The sequence below is a fragment of the Lagopus muta genome, chromosome 3 (genome assembly GCF_023343835.1).
Source record: "Lagopus muta isolate bLagMut1 chromosome 3, bLagMut1 primary, whole genome shotgun sequence".
Taxonomy (NCBI): Eukaryota; Metazoa; Chordata; class Aves; order Galliformes; family Phasianidae; genus Lagopus; species Lagopus muta.
In genome coordinates this window covers 19,605,561-19,625,486 of record NC_064435.1, presented here as the reverse complement: position 1 = coordinate 19,625,486, position 19,926 = coordinate 19,605,561, and the positions used below count along the sequence as shown (strand labels likewise).

General features: G+C 39.2%; 1 protein-coding gene across 2 annotated transcripts in view; it reads right to left on the bottom strand.

The window, feature by feature from the left end:
* Positions 1-3,947: 3,947 nt before the first annotated feature.
* Positions 3,948-19,926, bottom strand: part of DPYS (dihydropyrimidinase) — a 32,578-nt gene continuing 16,599 nt past the window's right edge. Inside the window, exons 7-11 of one of the 2 annotated variants that reach the window (XM_048939032.1) lie at positions 19,176-19,317; positions 18,537-18,679; positions 9,303-9,510; positions 7,061-7,131; positions 3,948-5,518 (exon numbers count right to left, since the gene is read on the bottom strand). In XM_048939032.1, coding sequence (XP_048794989.1) covers positions 5,515-5,518; positions 7,061-7,131; positions 9,303-9,510; positions 18,537-18,679; positions 19,176-19,317 — 568 coding nt within the window. In that variant the 3' untranslated portion in view covers positions 3,948-5,514. The remainder of the gene's footprint in view (positions 5,519-7,060; positions 7,132-9,302; positions 9,511-18,536; positions 18,680-19,175; positions 19,318-19,926) is intronic. The other variant, XM_048939033.1, reaches the window with a different exon arrangement.

Sequence of the window (19,926 nt, the reverse complement as noted above, 5' to 3'; positions counted from 1 at the left end):
GCAGACTAAGGCCCTGCACACACACATACCTGTGTGCTGAAGGGGAGCAGAACCACAGGCAGAGAAACATCTGCTCTTCCCTGCCTCCCTACAGCTAAGAGACTGGGAAAAATGGCACATTCTATGCATTATTTTGAATTCTAAAACAAATTCCTCTTCAGGGCCTCAAATACATTAGGGTTCATCCCAATGGCAGAACAGTACGAGGTCTGCTCCTTCTGGGCCCAGTGGTGGAGAGGTAAACACCCACTAACTGTGGTATGCTGTGCAGCTGTAAGGGTGGGTCTGCCTCTCCTGGCATTGCAGAGACATTCTCTACAGCCTCTACAAGGGCTCCCATTTGTTTCTGTCCTGTGAGCTGGAGAAGTTTGGGGATTTGTTGACCTTCAGCTTTCCCCTCTGCGTGTTGTTCAGTTCCTACCACTGCCTGTTTATCATAGACCTCAAACACGTGGTTACATCTTTTTTCTTCTTCTCCTTAAAAAAAAAAAAAAAAAAAAAGTCTACAAGTTACATTAAAAAGACAGCATTCCATCCACAGTTATTTCTGTTTTTCTTCTTTCCTACCCTCTTATTTCCTGAATTTTATTTTGGCTCTGTTCCCCTGTCCTCATAACTCACAGTCCTCTTTACCCTTTTGCCATGTTCTCTTCTGCTCCAATAGATCATACTTCCCCATGGATAAAAACCATATATTTTTTTTTCTTTCTGCTGAGTAAAAGTGAACTGTGTTTGAAATTAAGGGTTTTATTTATTCATTTATTGGCTCAATGGAAGTTTTAAACCTTTTTCCTCATAGTGGGCATTGTCTCTAGCTGCCTCTCTAGGGGCTGTCAGAAATGCATCACACACTCAGTGCTCAGAAAAGCCTGAGGAGAGCTCTGGATTTGACTTTTGACCCCTTCATCCCTTTCCTTCCCCCAACTCACTGCAGAGCTTAACTTTCTTTTTAAGCACCCTTCACCAGTGTAGGAACTGTCTGATTTACTGTGAAAAATCTCCCAATTGCATCAAATCTGGTTTGCAAAATTAATGAGAGGCTGCCCTGATTGTTTTGTGAATTTAATTCGGAGAGACACATTGGCTCTCCTGACCCTGACACACAGCACGAATAAGGCCATTTCCTACCAACAATTGTGTTTATGGAACTGTCCTCATTAGCACCAGGCCCTGGATTTGGCTTCCTTCATAGCTAAGAGGAAGGGTGTTTTTTGGGTTGCTTTTCCAGTTCTTATTTCATGCGGGCGGCTGGGTGTGCTGAGGCAGAGGGTGCTGGGTTTGGAGCTGCTTACACCCTCCCTGATTCATCCCTGCTCTGTCGGCATAGTGACACAGACTCCTTTGGCTTTTATCACAGTCTAAATGGCTCGGATGTTTTAAAATAAATAACAAAGGAGTAGGCAAAGTCGTTCTTTTAGTTCTGTTTTACATTGCAAATGAAGAAAGTAAGGGTCAAAGGACCACTACTCACTGCTGATGAAATAAGACCTAAGAATAAAGATGTTACTGTCGATTCAGTGAGCACGGGCATCAAAATATGGGACTATGCTGCTCCTGAGCCCGGGAACAGCTTCCAGCCTGTGTGCCATGCCAGCCCTGCCCTCCAGCGGCCCTGCAGAGCTGCACGCCCGGCGATGCAGCTGGACTCAGCTCTGGGTGCTGCAGCAGGAGAGAAGCATTTAATGCCCCTCAGCTCTTCACAGGGAGCTGGGCAATAAATCTGCTGTGGCCACAGATTATAAGGATGAAAGAAACATCAGGTATGCCACATCTCCCAAACTGCTGTTCCTGCTCTCATAATCCTTATTATCAGAGAATGGGATTCTAGAAATCCCAAATTTCTGTCTGGATGGAGAGAGTGACAAAAATATCGTTACTTTTTTTCTTTTCTTATTTAATTGGATCTTAACCTTTCTTTGCAAGAACAGAGGGAACCCAGCAGTGTCCCAGTGAGAAGTGTTAAGCTGTTCCGTGCTTCAGCCCTGGCAAAGCAGATCCTCAACTGCTCCATGCTGAGATCTGCTGCTTCAGAAAAAAATGAAAATAAAAAAGAGTTTAAGGCAGCAATGCCAGCATTCAAAGCAATCAAGATGTAGTCCATTTTGCCCAAGTGGCCAAAGGACAGAAAGAGGAGTCAATGAAATCCAATGTTTTTCTCAGTAGAGGCTGGAGAAAGTGCCTGAATGAGGCAGGAAAGCAATTATTTTACTTCCCTGGGGAAGGCCCAAGGAAACTGTGTGAGCTGCAGAACTCATCTCTAATCCAGCCTTCCGAGGCACTGGGGTGCAACTGTTGACTTAGGAAAGCAGTTATAGCACAGGCCCAGCAACAACTTTGTGCAAATATAAATTGCAGGCTGTAGATAGGATGAGGCTGTAGGACAAACAAGTCTTATAAGGTCTGGAGACCAAGGCAGGGCTGGGAGATCACTCAGTGCTCCTTCCAGTGCTCCAGTTGATGAACTGTGCTAAAGTAAATGTGTTTTAAAATCACTTTTCTTCCTAAATTACATATTAGCAGTTCTACCATATTTGGTTCTGCTATCACTCATTACTTGTGTTCTGGAACAAGGACCTGGGTAGTTCCAAAATTATGTCCCAGGGAAGATCCCACCATTACAGTGCACCCATTATAAGTGGGAAAAGAAAAATAAAAATGTAGGGATTTGGACCATGACAGACTCAACTTCTGGAGCAGTAGTGCCTGGATAATGCAGCTGACAACATTTTGGCATCACACTGATTCTCAGGGTTCATATCCTGGGGCCAGCATGAGCCATGGCAAAATAAATACTCATGAATTTCACAAACCTGATAGGCCTCAAGGATGTAGAGACAAAACAGATGCTTTGATGGAAATTCCAATTCAAAGTATGCAGGTAATTTTTTTCACATCTGCACAATATTTAAATGTCATTGCAATTGGATAGTATGCATTTGTTAAGAACAAAATCTTAAGGCTTCCCCCATAAGGAATATAAGCCATGACAGAGAGCAGAAAACACCATCATAAGGATGAAGAACTATTTGCTAATGGCACCGGGAGAAGCTCCCTCATTTCTAATCTAACAAAAATGTGTAGGAAACAGAAAAAGATACATTTTTCCATGGTTAATATACTTTCATGGCTTAAAAAGCTCAGTTTACATGATGGGTGTTTATATAACTCATAAAACTGCTTGCTGTTATCTTACTGTGAAAGCATCTGGTGTTAGAAAAATGACTAACTTAGTTCCTTCGCGTTGTGTTTTAAACCACTTTGATCTTAGTAAGGGTCCCAAGAGGAAAAAGACATTCGAAAGACCTGGACACCTACCTCCACAGTACCCAAAGGGCTAGTAGCCTTTTTCTCCTGGGTTTCATTTCTGTAATAATTGAGTCACTGTGGCCTTGAGCAGCACATTTAAGCCAACGCTGGATGTTAACGCTGGATCAGTTGGCTACACATACTCAAACACTTCAGAGCTTTGAGAATTCATAGATCTCATGAGTGTACAGTCATTATATTTATTAGTCTCCCAGGTATATCATGTGATTGCAAGGCTCTAATAATTGTTAAACACTCATCTTAAAGGCTCCATGCAAATTCAAGTTATCATTAAAAGTATAAATACATCTCTAGTCCCTGCTTTTTTCCCTTATTCTTCTCAAATTTCTGCTCTTCTTCCAAGGTAGCAAAAGATTAATTTAAAAGAACTGCCACATACTCTTGGTGAAACAAAACATAAGACAGGCATCCATCTTAGCAGAAAGTTGTAGTTATGAAAGGGAAATATGGGCTGGGTGGAAGGTACCTGCAAGGTAGACATCTGCACCCAAATCAGGCATACTGTATGCCTGTAGTAAGTGGGGTGGCACTGCAAGAAAACTATCCATCTCATCCCAAGGGAGAACAGATCTGGACAAGTTTATCTAGCCTGTTTAAGATCCTGCTGTGGAAATGAATAGTGGAGGACCTCATTCTCTTTGTTGTTTACAAAGAGACTAGACATAAACTCACATACAGATCTATACATCTACAGATCTAGAAGTCTACACAGAATGTGAATTCTACTACCTTTTAACAGTGATTGTGATAGTACTGGATACCTGGTTCTGCCATTCTGTCAAAGAGAGCTGGAGAGCTGGGAGCCTGTGCTAGCTCTTCCTAAACACACGCAATTAACCTCCATCACCTTACAAAGAAGAGTCTCCTTTGCTGTTTAGAGACAGAAGAACTACCAATGTATTAGAGTTTGTTTCTGTTACAAGCTCATACATCATCATATGCCTATGAATGTAGCAGGAAATATAAGACTGTCTTCCACTGTCAAATTTAAAAGAACAGTAACTATCACATGCTTTCTGTGTCTGTCTTACAAAGATGAATGTCCCCCATGTGCTTGTTTGGCTTACGGCTTGCACAGAACAGGTTACAGCGCTTCCAAATACAGGACACAAAAATCTCCATACAGGCGGTGTTCTGTTGGCCTCATTTCTCTCTTAAATATTTCTGCTGCTTAAAAATAGAGGGCTAATGCATGTAAAAATTTGAATTTAAACCTAATTCTAGGTTTCTGAAGCAAAATATGCCTATATGGGGAAACAGATTCATGCTTCTTAGAATACAATTACTTCTCAGAGGGGAAATCAAATACATTTAAAAAGTGAGAATATATATTTTTAAATTCAAGAATCCTATCCTAGAAAACAAATGAACAGAAAACTCACAATTTGTATCATTTATATTGAGGGAAACTTCACATTTTCTGTAAAAAGATTTTCAAAAGTTCATGTCCTAATAACCTCGATTCGTAACCCTTTAAGTTAGAAGGTCTATGTCCAGAATCAATACAGTAGATGAGTTCAGCAGCACAATTAGCATAGATTTCCGTAGGTTATAATAGGAAATGCTTGACCATGCCAATAAACACTTGGCTGTGTAACTGGCAGGATTGAAATCCACGTTAAACACAGAACAGGGAGATGTAGCAGCAGCTCTAAAATAGTGACAGTTCCCCCCGAGTCAGTACTTTTCTGTACCTGATCCCTTTCAGAAATAGAGAACAGGAAAATAGAAGAATCAGCTCCAGGATCTGGTATGAGAATTCCTTGTGTCCCTAAATACAGAGATCTTTCTAATACATTAATTAGAGAATTAGGGTTCATAGGCTGTGACTGGATAATGTATGCCATGTGTTTAAAGGCTACTGTTCATTGCTTTTACTGTACAGGTTACCAGACCCCCTTTAAAGATAAATATTAAGAAATTGCCCCCAGATTTACCCACATTTAAGAATCTACAGACCTACTGCCATATTATAATTGCAATTAATATTTAATATTATGTCATTTTCTAAAAAGTGTTTTCAAGCTTTACTAATAAAATTTCTTTTAAAGAGAGATTGCAAGACAACTTTCATGCAGGAAGCGCAGTTTATTGGTTGCAGTTGTTTCACATTGGCACTTGAGAAGCTGGTTTTGAACTAAATGTGCACTTCTTCGGTGGAGACATCAGGGTCATTTTCATCTGCTTTTATCTACAGAGAAGAAAAAGACAATATGATGTAATCTTTCAAAAGAAAATCTCTGCTTTGTAATTTGTCTCTCTGAAAGGCAATAATGGAGAATGAGTGCTAGGAGCTAGAAAAAAAATGATTATTTCTCCCTCACTCTATTGCAGCTTTAGCCTTTACTCATCTCTATCACAAAAGCTTTCTCCCTTATGACAGAGGAAAACAAATAGCATGCATTCTCTTGCCTCTCCTGATCCCCTATACAAACTTCCCTCTGAGGGAAGTTTAAAATAATAATACAATAAAATGTGGAGAAACTAATTTAGCCCTCCCACCACCATGGGTTTGTTCCTGCCCTCACATTAATTAGCACCAAGAACAAACACATTTTATGTGATGTGAGAACTGGGGCTTTACATCCATCTACTGGCAAATCATTTCTCATGGTAGCAACCTCAGTGTTGGTACTTTTATGTACCCAAAAACTCAGCCTGCCTTTTGTCATGCTTACTACCACTCACTATACCCCTGACCCGTATTAAGCAATGCCCTACGGTAGCAGACAAACATTTCAACTGTACTTGGTGTATGGCATCATCATGTTCCAGCTGTGCTGTCTGAAGTTATTTTATTATATTCTGAAGCATTTCTGCAACTTGTAAATGGTTAAAGACTGAGATGCTGTTGCCTAGCCTTTCTTGCTAGCTGCCTTATCCCATCCATATGCTGCATAGCCCTGATCCTTGCTATGTTCTTCTAAGAGACAGTTCAACTCACTAAGCCATCTAAAAACTAGTCCAGAAAAATGAAGCTAATTGTTTTCTATTGGCTTCGCAAGAAAATCAACTCACAAAAAGATATACCAAGCACCAGAGCTTACATAGTTCAAGGAATGTCAATAACCAAGCTGTGCATTGTGGACACTGGTAAAGAAGGAGAGGGCAATGCTGGGCATAACTATATATCCTGTTAGCAGCACTGAGCTTAATAGCAGCTCAGCTGTCCATCAGACCACAGCTGTCTTTGACTTCAGCACTTCTACTGCATGAAGACAGATACTGTCATTTCAATACAGACTTCTCAGCTTCATTCAAACAGCTCAACTGATGGACATTTATTGTGTGTATGAAAGGAACATTAGAAAATCTGATTTTTCACATCAAGCTGCTCCTGTGTTTCCTGTAAAGTTGCAAGCTTAACATTTACACTTTGTACTCCTGGTGCTTGAAAAGGGATGTCCTACCTGAGCTCGACTTTTCTATGAGACTTAAAATTCATATCTCAGTTTAATGATCAAACTCCATTCTCTTCTCTCATAAGAAGTTTTGAAATTATGCTCCAATCAGAAAGGACCTCCATATATGAGTTGCCACTCATTTTCATCAAATTCAAAGATATCACAACAGCTCCCCTTCCAAGAGAGCTAATTTCAGACAAGCCTGTCTCATGCCAGAAGGCCAGCTGCATTTTTCTTGGAATTTCAGGGAAGAATTAAGTAAAACAGTTTTCACTAATGAAGATAGGCAGTTACTTGCAGGAAGCAAACCTGAGGATTGCAGCTATTACCTTGGTGTGACAGGTGTTGCTGAGACCACGCCTGCATATGGTTCTCTCTTAACAGGAATTGGCTGACAGACCTGCAATAAAGCATTTCAAACTTTAAAATATTATTTTTCTTCTCCTTGCAATTGCTAACTCTAAATAATGAGAACAGCAATCCTGAGATAGCCCAGCTTTGTATGTCATGTTACACAATGACTTCATCAAACTTCTCTCTTACAAAGGTTTAAAACTAAACTGTTCAGTTCTCAGCTTTCATCAGGAGGTAGTTCAGTCTGTTCAGGATTCTAACAAAGCAACTCTAAAACCATTTTTCTGACAAGAAGCTGACCATGTTCCTCCTCAATTTATTTATGCTTCTCCCTTCCTTAATCTAAACAGATCTCAGAAAGGAAATATCCCAGAGATTGTGGCATATAAATAATCAAGACACGCTAAAACATGATCATAAATCAGCTATCTGCAGTATTTGGTTGTTTCTGTGTGTACATTTAATATTTTTTTCATCTACTTCAGGATATCTCAGAAGAGAAGATGTACAGCTCTCCAGAAGAGCTGACTCTTTGCCCATTCACAGTGTAAACTTGTTCCTCATTACTGTGTTCACATTTCCCAGTGATGCTCTTAATACAGATACGAGTAAAGCGAACATCAAGGAAACAAAGCCACTCCTGCCCTGTGTGGCTTTCTACCATACACCACCTCAGGTGCTGACTACACAGAATGTTGAGCTGGTAGAAAAATCACTTCTGAAGTAATTTCCTTAACTAAAGCACTGCTATAGTTAAGGAAAAATTCTCCCAAGCTTCGATGGGAAATAGAAACCACAAAAGTCACTGAAGTCTTAGAATTCTGTGATTGCCAAATTTCTCATAAATTTTAATTTAGTTTTGATACTGCCCTTCCTTTCACACAGGATATAAAGCTTTACTAGCAATGCCAGGATCTGGGTTCACTAATAGTTATGCTGGAGGAAGAACTTAATTATCGTTTAGTTCTATTACTGGAAAAGGAATGCCCTAAGTCTTTTTTAGTGTAATGCCAGTACAAATCTGTTTCAGTGGCTAGCTTCTATAACCATTATATGGCATTTATATTGCACTGAAAGCTAAAGGAACTAACACTGCACAACAAAGGAAGTGCAATAATCATAAGCAGCTCTCATTAACAAAATATCAATCTTCAGTGTCTAGTGGATTAAACAGACTCAGAGGCACACAGAAATTTGTGTATCATACATATCCAAAGGGTTTTCAGAAAACCCAAACATGCATCATTTATTTACCATTTCTAGTTTCCATAGAAAAACTGTGTGCTCATGAAAGGGCTGCTCTGCCTATCCCTGGAAGTGTATCACACCTATTAGCTAGCAGACAGACCACCAGCTCCTGGGAGAGTATAATGTTCAAAGGAAAACCTCCATGATTTTCACCCACCTTTCACAGTCCAGCAAGACAACAGTGGGATATAATGTATAGAATCATCTTGGAAGCATTTCTAAGAGTCATATCGTCAGAGACATTGATGTTTTCTAATTTAACTTCTAGATCCTGCAGTGAATTCTAATGATTCAGGTTGTGATTTTCAATTATGCTTAGTCTGGGTGCTTTTGAAAATCCTACCCATGATAAGCAACACTATGGCCTCAGAAAAATTCTTCATGAATGCTTGCATGGCAAATAGACACTGCAAATTCATTCTGCATTTATTTTTAATTTGTTTTTCTTTAAAAAAAGTCAGAAGAAGAGCTTGAACAATAAGTTTGGTCCAGCAGAGTGTTTTGCACATGTTCAGCTTTTAACATATTCTCGCTGGAAGAAAGCTAAGTGTTCAATATTCTACAGGGCTTAACTCTAAATATTCGATCTGTTCCTCCAGTATAGGTTCTATTCCTGTGTAAAATGCCTTTGTGATTTTCAGGGAAAATAGTGGTGAAATCTAGCAAGTAGTCAGACCGCCTATTTGCAAAATATTTTGGCCAATTTTATTGCAGGTGGGATTTATTTTAAAAAGTACCTAGACTTTGTCTACAAGCTCTATAGACTATCCTGAGAGCAGGAACTAATCTATGATATTTCTCTGTAATATGAAGAACAATAAAAATTGATTCCTTAGTTTAATTTCCTCCCACCTCGGTGGATTTTGATTAGTAAGCGAAATTGCCATTGAATCCCCAAACCTCTGTTCCCAAGAGCTTGTTATCCTCATGTTCTAGGAAGCATTACAGAGATTTATTATTTTAATTAACCTCCTCCCGCTGCTTGACTCGTTCATAGACATATGGAGGAAATGGTGGACGAGAGACGTATTTGCCTTGTCCTGCTGTGACATTGAAAACTCCGTCATGATAAACCACTTTGCCTCTTGAAATTGTTGCAACGGGGACTCCATGACAGACCATTCCTTCAAACACATTGAAGTTGTTGGCCTGGTGATGTGTCTTTGCAGATATTGTCCTGGGTTTACAAAACAAAACAACACAAAAATTACTATGACCCTTGCATTATAAAATTGTAAGGAATTGATAGAGGAAGATTTAGTAGCATTATTAAGCTATGACATTGGAGAGTACATCATGGAATAGCTGTAAAAATAGAATAGAGCATTAACATTTCATTGAACAGTAATTGCATTTCAAAAGAATAAAGAGGGAGTCAAAAGGACAGAACTTTGCAGCCCTGAAACACAAAATTTTCCACTGTAAAGAGATTAGCAAAAAAAAAAAAAAAAAAAAAAAAAAAAGACAACCAACAGGTTATAATATTTTATTTGGATAACATGATTGAATTCTGCCTTATCAAGAAAATATCTATGCACAATAAGGTCAGAAAAAGCTCTGACCTCTCAGCTGGAATGACTTGCAATTTAAAGTTTGAAAGGTACGGCTGCAGTGTTTCAAAGATTGAAATGCACAAGTAAGGCAAAGACTGGAAATTCAGTAGATGGTAATGAATTTTGGTAACTCCTAAGGTGAATTGGTTTGATCCAGTGACACACAGCCTAAATATCTCTATGCTGTCAAATAATAATCACACTCCTACATACCTTTTCTCCAAAGGAACTAAGCAAATATAACGTTAGATCTCAACGATATCAATCTGAGCTACAGTATTATTGCTTGGTTAATACATAGACTGTATTCTTTACCTTCAGAATTTTTCTAGCAAATTTCTCTAACCCTAACTGGCTACATGAAAGTCAGACTCAATGCTTGAGATGACATTGTATTTGGAAGTGCAGGCTGTATACACTTCCTTTACTACCTGTTTTATCTACTAAGCTATTTATTATGTACTGTGTCTAAAATGGTCACAAGATTTTGAAATGCAATATCTGCTTCCAATCTTAAAATTCATTTATTCTTTTAATTTAGAAAGCTTATATTTTAGTTGCTATCTGTAATTACTGAAAGGAGGGATGTTTTTTGTTGATCATTCAGAATTTTCCATAATGAGTGTGTATGTAGTAAAAAAGCCCGTTGTGAACATGTAGCACTATTACTATCTCAGACATGAAGTCAGAGGTCCCTTGTATTCACCAATCCTATGAATACCTGTTGAACAAGTTTATCAGTAGGTATCATAACAGCCCTGCAAAGAACTGGTGAACATCTTCCTCTGATTACATTACACATATGGGTCCAACTGATAGAACAGTAAGTAAGAACTACTATAATTATCCTTAGCATTCTCTGGGCATACCTCATATCTATTTGAAGGCAAGTGCTGGGACATAAGAAGAAAAATGGAAAAAGTACTTGAGCAAATGATCAGAAAAATAAGCAAGATCCTTCAGTTCAGCAAACAAGCTGTTTAAACGTTCTAGAGCAGGACCACTGGAGGTAAACATGCCTCAAAGACATGTATGTCCTTCATTAAAATATAGAAAACTAATAGAAGTTAGTGCATTTGAAAGAAACATCCATTCATACACGTAAAACTTGCAACATGAGAAAATAGATTTCCCAGAGCTTCTCTCAATGACAAACTTGCATAGAATTAATTTACAACTCTTCTCTTGAAACAAGACTTTGATCATGCTACCCTTTCTGAAGGTTCAGTGCAGTCTCGCTTATGGAGCTCACCAAAATTCACTTATGTTTCGGTTTTTAATGGAAGTGAAAGTTTCAGGTTGAAAGTCGGCGATGAATTAAAACAAAGACAGTATGCTTGGATCTGGAGCTCACATCTCAAACACCTTATGCAACACACTGTTCAATGCTGTATCAGCCATCTCAGTAACAAGCAGCTTGCTAGAAAGCTTGGTGAAATTCCAGTATTTGCTTGAAACTGAATGCTACTGTTCCTCAGTTAATGGCAAGAGCATCTGAAATAATTAATAATCTGAGAAAGTAGATTGACATCATAGTGAAGTAGAATGTAATGGTTACCTCCAATGTCCCAAGTGATGTCTGAGACAAGATGTCATTCAATGTGAGAAAGCAGATTCTGAGTCTAGGCTTCAAAAATTTGAATGGCAATTTTTTTTTTTATCAATTCCATAAAATTCTCTAGTTCTTGCTATAAATTACAGAGGTTCTTGTTGCAAATAACTTTTCCTCAAATGGAAACAGAGATCAGAATGATTACTTCAGGATTTTAAATAATATTCTTTATGGAGAGGATATTGCAAAGACATCAGGCTCTGTTTTTTCTTCCTACTTATATCAGTGTTTTTATGTAATTCACTTCAGCTGGTTTTGATACATCTGCCTTGCAAACAGATTTCAGGCAATAAATTAAAAAAATGATTTTCCCCAAGAACCAAAGACGAAGACTTACTTCTGAGATTGTCCTTTATTTTCAATCCAGTGCATCTATCCAACCAATTTATAGTCAAAAAGCAATTCTTCTATGGCCAAAGAGCAATTTGCAGACTTTGCAATTCAGCATGTGGTAACCTTGTACTTACTTATGTTCTATGGGAGGAAGGGCTTCTCAGCCATTCTTAGAATATAATATCTAAATCAACCAGAAACAGAAGTTTGAAACTTAGGAAAGAGCATCAGATAAGACTAATGCTCCAGTGTGAAAGGTTGTAAAGCTGTAGTGCAATATTCAAGAAAGTACAGGCAGTCCACCCAAAAGCTATGCACTTCATAAGACCTGAAGCTTTGTAAAAAGTTAGAGTTACTAGATGGCAAGTCGGACACAATCCAGGAGCATCACAAACATGTCTTAGCCCACATCAGCACCTGAAATACTGAACAGTGAGTTACAGCCAAGCAAGGAGACCATCCACATGAAGGGAAGCAAACATGACGTTAGGGTAATCTTCTACACCTCATAATACATAGGAAATGAAGCTACATTGGCTCAGTGAAGGTGGATCCATTAGACTAGAGTGAGCTCTAGGACCTAAACTTTGACTGATGTAAGGATTTTATCTGTGTAGTTTTCAAGAGGGGGGCATAAGAAGCTGAAGAACATAATTAGTTCCAGTGGAAACTGGATGCAGACCTCACATAATTTTCTTTAAATACTCTAGGCACAGGAATACAAAGGGATTCTGTAGCCAACAGCCCTTAGGCAAGAACAGCTGTTGAACACCTCATCAGAGTGGAGGGACACAGATTTTATAATTACTTAAGTGAAAACATAGTCATAAAAGGCAGCTAAAATGATCTGAATCCATTTCTGAAAACTGCTTTGCCAACAACTCCTATAGAAAACCAACTTACGTTAAAGGAAGTACTTGAGATGTAAGCAACTTCTCTGAGTGCTTATAATGAAATGTCTTGAAACTTTTCAGAGCTGAGGCCAGTTTGCTGAGGCTAATATCAACCTCTGCAATTTGCTCCTTCACATTACTTCAGCTGCCTTCACACTGCCATGTCGTTAACTTCCTTTCCTAAAATCTAGTCAAAAATGCATTTCTGGTTCATCTTCCTGTGCTGTCCTGAGGCACTGTTCATTTATAAAGATAAGTAAACTGGACTTTGTCAAAGAGACAGTTTTACTACAAAGAAAAAGAAAGAAGTAAACAGCAGAAAAAGAAGAGATCTATGTGGATTAAAAAGCTGAGAATCTATTTTGTATTACGTAGTTGTTATAACTGCACATACAAATTGCATCCCAAGCTGCTTACAAATATGCCTAAATAAGCAGTCTTTCAGTAGTTGTAGGAAGTGAGAGGATCTGTGGATAAAATAGAGTTGCTAGAAGAAATAGGAAGTAAATGATTAGGAGCTCTTTGTCACAGTGGCATATCTGAGGGACGGGATCTTTATTTTATGCATTCTTTTCTCTTAAGATGCACCACTTTAAGATGGGAAGAGAATGACAACAAAATGATTTTTCTGATTATGGTAAGCAACTAATTTGTCAACAATACCATTAGTCTACTCCTATCAATCACTCCAAGTGAGAACTGTCAAATTGTATGATGGGCACGAGGGAAACAATGATGAGAAATTAAGCTTGCAAGAAAGGATAGAGAGGAGAATAGAAATGAGTCTATACAGTGACTAAAGCAGACCTGGGCATAGTTCCTGGAGAGAAAATGACAAGCTCATATGAGGAAAAAATGAGAAATAATCTTTTGTTTCTTGGTAACATTGCTAAGATTCAGTTCACTAAAGAGAGCAGTTGACATTTGGTGAGACAGCAAGTTACTAGGGAAACATACCTCTTGCTCTCTCATAGAGGTTTATTTTGTTACAGTTCATAGAACCACAGAGTCACTACAGTTGAAAAGATCTCCAGAGATCATCCCACTCCATGCACTGGGCAGGATCAGCTACAGCAGGTTGCTCAGGGCTGTGCCCTGACAGGCTTTGAGTATCACAAAGGATGTGGACTTCAAAATCTCTATTGGCAAACAATCTGATCTGCTTTGTACCTACACATTCTTTCTCCATGCTCCCTAGATTGGAGATCACAGGTTTTGACAGGAAGTCTGGGATTCTAGGGAAGTTGCATACATTCATGTATGTGCAGGCTTGTACTTGTGCAAAAGAATATGGAGCTATTGAAAGTGCTGGAACATGCTTGTCCTATGCGTACGTATTTGTGTGCTACATTAATTCATTTTGCCTAATTCAGTCTAGATGAGATTATCCATTTGCTCAGTATTCAATATTATGATCATTCATCAGAAGAATAAGACACAGCATTATTTATTCTAATCATCAATGAACATTGTTGTTTTTCTTTTCCTCTTGCATTGCATGAACAATTACAGGCAGTAGTTTGGGATAGAGTCCTTAAATGTTGTTTCTTGTCCCCGCTTAACTCTGAGGCTGAAGACTTTGACTACAAATGGGACAGTCATAAGCTGCAGATATTGGTTCTAACAAATGCAAAATATTTATCCATGAACATATCTATATACAAGCAGAGGCAAAGGGGGAAACAAATGCCAGCAGACTGGGCCACTATGATTTCTTGCTGATTTGCAGCCAGTGACTGTTTCCTGCAAAATGCATTAACAAACACTGGAAATGCGGGTTAGAAACCTCTAGTTATGTCATAGCTGGTAGGTTACAAAACTAACAACTTCTTTTCCTCTCTCACTTTCTACTTCAGGACTCCTGCATTCCCTATTACCTGGGCATCCCCTCCAGTGGCTGTGCATCTAGGACTGCAGCTGTCACCGCTGGGCTCGGCATTGAGCCCAGCTTCCTTGGTACATGCTGGGCATGCCAGAGGGCCACTCCAGAGACAAGGAGAAAGAGTTGAGAGACTACTGCCTGCATAACCCTCTATGTCTACATTCAAAAGTGACCCAACTTTTAGGCTGTACTAGCTAAGTGAGAAATCAATGGTGAGGAACGCTTCCTAGACAGCATGCTGTTATAACAAAGTGGCTTGATAATTTAACTGGACTCAATTAAGCCCCATATGATATTTTTTTCTACCTATGCTTTTCAAATTTTGTTCTGATCTTGCCTGCATGGCCTGACCCAGGGTAAGCAATTTGCAAGGCTCTGACAGGCTGCAGTTAGTTTATGGAGCCCTGCTAGCATCCAGGAGCTGAGTATCTCTTCCAAGATTTAGCACCTTCTTTACAGGTGATGCTCAGCTCTTTCCACAGTCTGAATTGGGTACTCAGTATTTAGATTCATTGCGGAGCACTTCTGACACAAGCCCTAGAGATTTTGTATTCTTGCTTCCAAATGGCAAAGGTATCAGCTATAGAAGATACTGGCTTGCTGTCAGGTTTTTCCAGCAGTTCTCACAAAAAAATTCCTGTGTGCACAGGCTGTACTTGGGATGCTGAGGGCGTTGATGCCCACAAGGTGACTGATGTTTGGTAGCACATAGCTGCAGTAAACCAGTTGGTCCCTTCAGAATTTGTTCTAAATATGACATGAGTATAAGAAAGCTAAGAAAGAAGCCTAACCATGCAGAGCTCACAACCCATCTTTTCTAATGCAGTTTCTAATGAATTTGTATATTTCAAGTGTTTCTTTCCAATTCTGCTTGCTTTCATGTTGAACCCCTAAAACCAGTATTTGAAAACCTTGAAATACACCAACAGATTTGGTGATTTTCATACATTTTCTGCAGAAATTACCAGCAAATCCTGCAGAAATAGGCCAGTCACTGTATGATACCTGTAAATAAAGCCTCAGCAAAAGCAGCTGCGTGCTGGAAGTAGAGCCTTGAATTGCAACTGCTTCCAGCTTGCAAAGCTGTCATACTGAATTCACCAGGCTTTTACAGCCTAGAAAAGGAATGTCCTGAATGCCCAGATTGTACCCATCAATTTGCTATTGGGCAATGATGTGGAAGGCAAAAGGCAGCTGATTTTGCAGGAATTTAAGATTTTCTATTTTGAAAAGCTTCACTCATAAAGTGACTTCAGAATTCTCTGCCAGAATACAGTAACACCATACCAGTTCTTCACAGCAATGTTTCAGCAGTTGCCAAACTATCTGAACTACTATCAGCCAGCCAGCATTTTAAGACTACAGCAATACAGCATCGAGCTAGAACTGTAAAATGACATTTTCTTATCTTAAAAGATTTAGATCTACAGATGTGAAAAATAGTTACCATCAAAACAGGAAGGAGTTTGCTAGAAAGAGGAACAAGCCTATTGTGAAATCAAAATCTAATATCCAAATGCAACAAGAGCATATGAGACTGCAGGTTGTGTAATATCTCAGATGGTTTAAGTCCGTTAGCTAGATCCTTTTTTTCTGTCTGGCTGTTTGTGCCCTCTTCAGGATTTATAGAGAAATGAATAGACGAGCTCAAGATTTATTTATACTTACCCATGGAGTTCACACAATGGTACTTGCACAGTGGCTTGTTCTCAGCAAAGCCAAAGGGATAAACAATGGGAAATGTACAGATTGGGAGGATGAATAAAAGCAAACAGGTTGATTCAACTTAAAATCAGCTTGCTCAGTAAAAAAATACAATTTAATTTCTGAAAAGCTATTTGAAGAAAAACTGCACCTTCAAAGCTGCAACGGGCAAAAGTTATAAGAGAACTATCAGGACAGTGAAGGGAGGCAGAAGGAACGGCTGGGAAGCAAAAGATAAGTAATTTTAGGAGCTGACAAAGCACCTTGAGAACAATGTCATAACTCCACTTCTTGTCCCATTTGTCCCCAGGCAGAGCAGAAGTGAACTCTAAAATAAACCTTCAGGTTTTTTTTTTTGTTGTTTTTTGTTTTGTTTTTTTTTTTTAAATCAGAGTTTATAGCACCACTGTCCTGAAAAAGCTCATTACTAGGATCCTAAATATGCTTGCTCAACATGCCAGGAGGCATAATGCACATGAGCTATTTAATACCCAGCAGCAAAATCTCTCTGACCCAGCACAGGGCAGGACTCTGTGTTGACTGACACTCTTGAAACTTCTGCTGGTATTTACAGCTTTTTGTGGGACTTCTGAGTAGTTAGTTCCAAGTCCTCAATCTTTGCAACCTGAAACACAGATTGCTTTTCCGTGTCACTCTGTGTGGTTTTGCTATTCATGAGTATATTGAAATGCCTGAAATTCAGAAACCAGAAGATAAGTCTAAAGAATTGTGTATATGTAAGGTAAATCTAGGCTTAGGGCTTTTTACCTCCATTTGCTTTCTGAGCCTCAGATTTATCTACTTGTGTTTCCGAAGTTTGCTTTACAATCAGAGAAGTCTTCAAGTCTGTTTTTTAAAAACAAAGGCTGAAAATCTATTGCAATTTCTTGGTTAAAACAGCTCAAGTTTTAGGAACACCAAACACTGTGATCTCTTGATGAAAACTGGCAATGCTGTTATCATGTCCAGCACCCCAAGAAGCTCAGCTAGGATTTGTGATTGCTTTCTTATATGGATTTACTCACTGTTTAGACTGACATCAGTGAAGGAATTTCAACTCAGTGAAGGGTCAGTGTGTATGATCATGCTGCTTACTGAAGCTAAGCCTGACACCAGAGCACCTGCCTGATATACATCCGGATCAGCTGCTGGTACGTGCAATGGCTGAATGTGGTCAGACTTTGTACTCAACTGCTTAATGCCTGCAGATTTAAGGTGACCTGCTTGGAGGTCAGACAGCGGAGGTGCACTCACACAGCCCATAGGCATCTCAGCAGATATTAGCAATTTCCAAAGGCAAGCTGCATCTGACAGCTTGCTCCCAAACCGCTTTCATGTAGTTTAGACTGCTCTTATACCCAGGTTGGGCATAAGAGCCAAGTGAAACACTCGAGAGATACCTGAGATACTTACAGTAGCCTGATTATGGATTTGGCTCTTGGTGTGAATAGATCTGAAGACAGGAATCAGCTCTATTGCACAGATTGTACTGTGTGAGTTGAGGCTCTCAGAAAGACAGTGGATGTCTTTTGAAGCATAAATGTACCATGGCATCAGGCCATGCAAGGCAAGAGATTGGCATATCTTTTGTGCTTCTGTTGCTGGTGTAACAAGTTCTACTTAAGCAGACTTACTGGGCACAAAGTCAGAAAACTCCTTAAGTACAAGCACATACAGCTTGAGCTTCAGGACTAGGCTCACTTATGGCTTTACCACTGTATTTGTTCTGCTAGCTAGGAAGGAGATGTTAACAGGTCAGGACCCCATACTATTGATTCTGACCACCTCTGAATATGTTTGAAATAGCTGTAAGCTCAAAACACAAGCTTGTGATGGATCACTCTGCAGGAACACAGGCTTCTCTCCCTGCTTTCTGTGGGGAAAGGGAGCTAAACATAGTCAAGCGCTTAACAGTTACTCTAAGATCCAAAAGTGGTTATTTTTACTCTTAGGATACCATGCCCTGATAGTATAATGTATGGATCTTGTTATTTTCATGCTTGGTCAGCAATTTGGGAGATTTTTTTAAGGCCATCTAGAGATCAAGGATCTCTACTTATAAACACTACCGTAGGAGTCAAATAAATAACTTGTAAATAATTCACACAAAGTACAGTTGAAAAAACACCATAATCTCTCCCCAGAGGTTTATTGCTACACAAATGGATTGAGGTACTTTTTTCCTACAGAGGATCTGGATGGAAGGAAACAACTTCCCCTACATACCTTGTAGCTTCAGGATCCCAAATTACGATATCTGCATCAGAACCCACAGCAATTCTTCCCTTCTTCGGATAAAGGTTAAAGATCTTTGCTGCATTTGTGCTGGTAACAGCTACAAATCTGTTTTCATCCATTTTTCCACTGTACTGAAAGAAAGTACACAAAAGTAAACTCACTGTTTTTTTAAACAAGGAATGTAAAAAATATTTGTGTTGATGAAAAGGTTGATCTCTACCAAAATCACAGCAGCACATCAATTTACTGATGAGTTTAAAAGAAATAAAAATAACTGTTTGTCTCTAGTGCACACATTAAAAGTCACTTTCACCAAATATGGAATATGATGACTTTGTGTCAGTTTACCTCATAATAAAAGGGAAAAAAAGACAAATTTAAAGCTATGGTCATAGTTCATAGTCAACTGGAATCAAATTTCTTAGCTGGCTTCTGAATCTGTAGTTCTGCTGAGCAGTTTCCTCAGGAGACACAACATTTCGCAGGTATCTTGTTTTATGAAAACTGTGTTATCAGATATCCTGTGATAAATACATTTGATAAATCTGAGAAGCTAATTATACTGAGACAGTGTATTTTGTTGGAGACACCAATTACTTCCATGTTCAGACACCTCGATTTACTTACAACGCCTTTTTCCCACACTACTGACATCCTGTCTTCCACTCCATTCAGTCCATTAGGGATTTTGGTGAAATCATCCTTTCCCAGAGCTTTCTGGCATGTGTCGAAAGTGCAGTTGTCAGTCCCTACCACAGACAGGTCATCACTGTGGAGAAACAAAGTTAATTACGAATTGGAGCATGTGTCAGACAGTGTTGCATAGGAAAATCTTTTGCAAGGCTGGGTAGACACATCCAACCATCCTTCCTGCAAAGAGAAACTGAAAACATCCTGTCAGCCTGTCTTTAACCCATCCTCCAAGAGTATCTTCACAGTGACTGCCAGTTTCTCTTCCAAAAGTCCTCAGATAATACCAAGGATAGAAAAAACACTCTTAGTTATGGATATATGGATATTTGAATATGCCACAGGTGTTCCACAAATGGAACGCTATCTTTTTTTGCCCAGAGCAAAATTTCCATCCCCACTTAGAACAATTTTGGACTGTTATTCCACATATCCCATGAATCATAGAGTATCCTGAGTTGGAAAAGACTCAAAAGGATCATCAAGCCCAAATTCTGGTTCCACACATGGCCATTCAAAATTCAATCCCTATATCTAACAGCATTGTCTAAGTGCTTCTTGAACTCTGTCAGGTTTGGTGCCACGACTACTGTTGTGGAGGGCCTGTTCCAGTGTCTGACAACCCTCTTGGTGAAGAACCTTATCCTAATCCTCAGCCTAAACCTCCCCTGACACAGATCCATGTTGT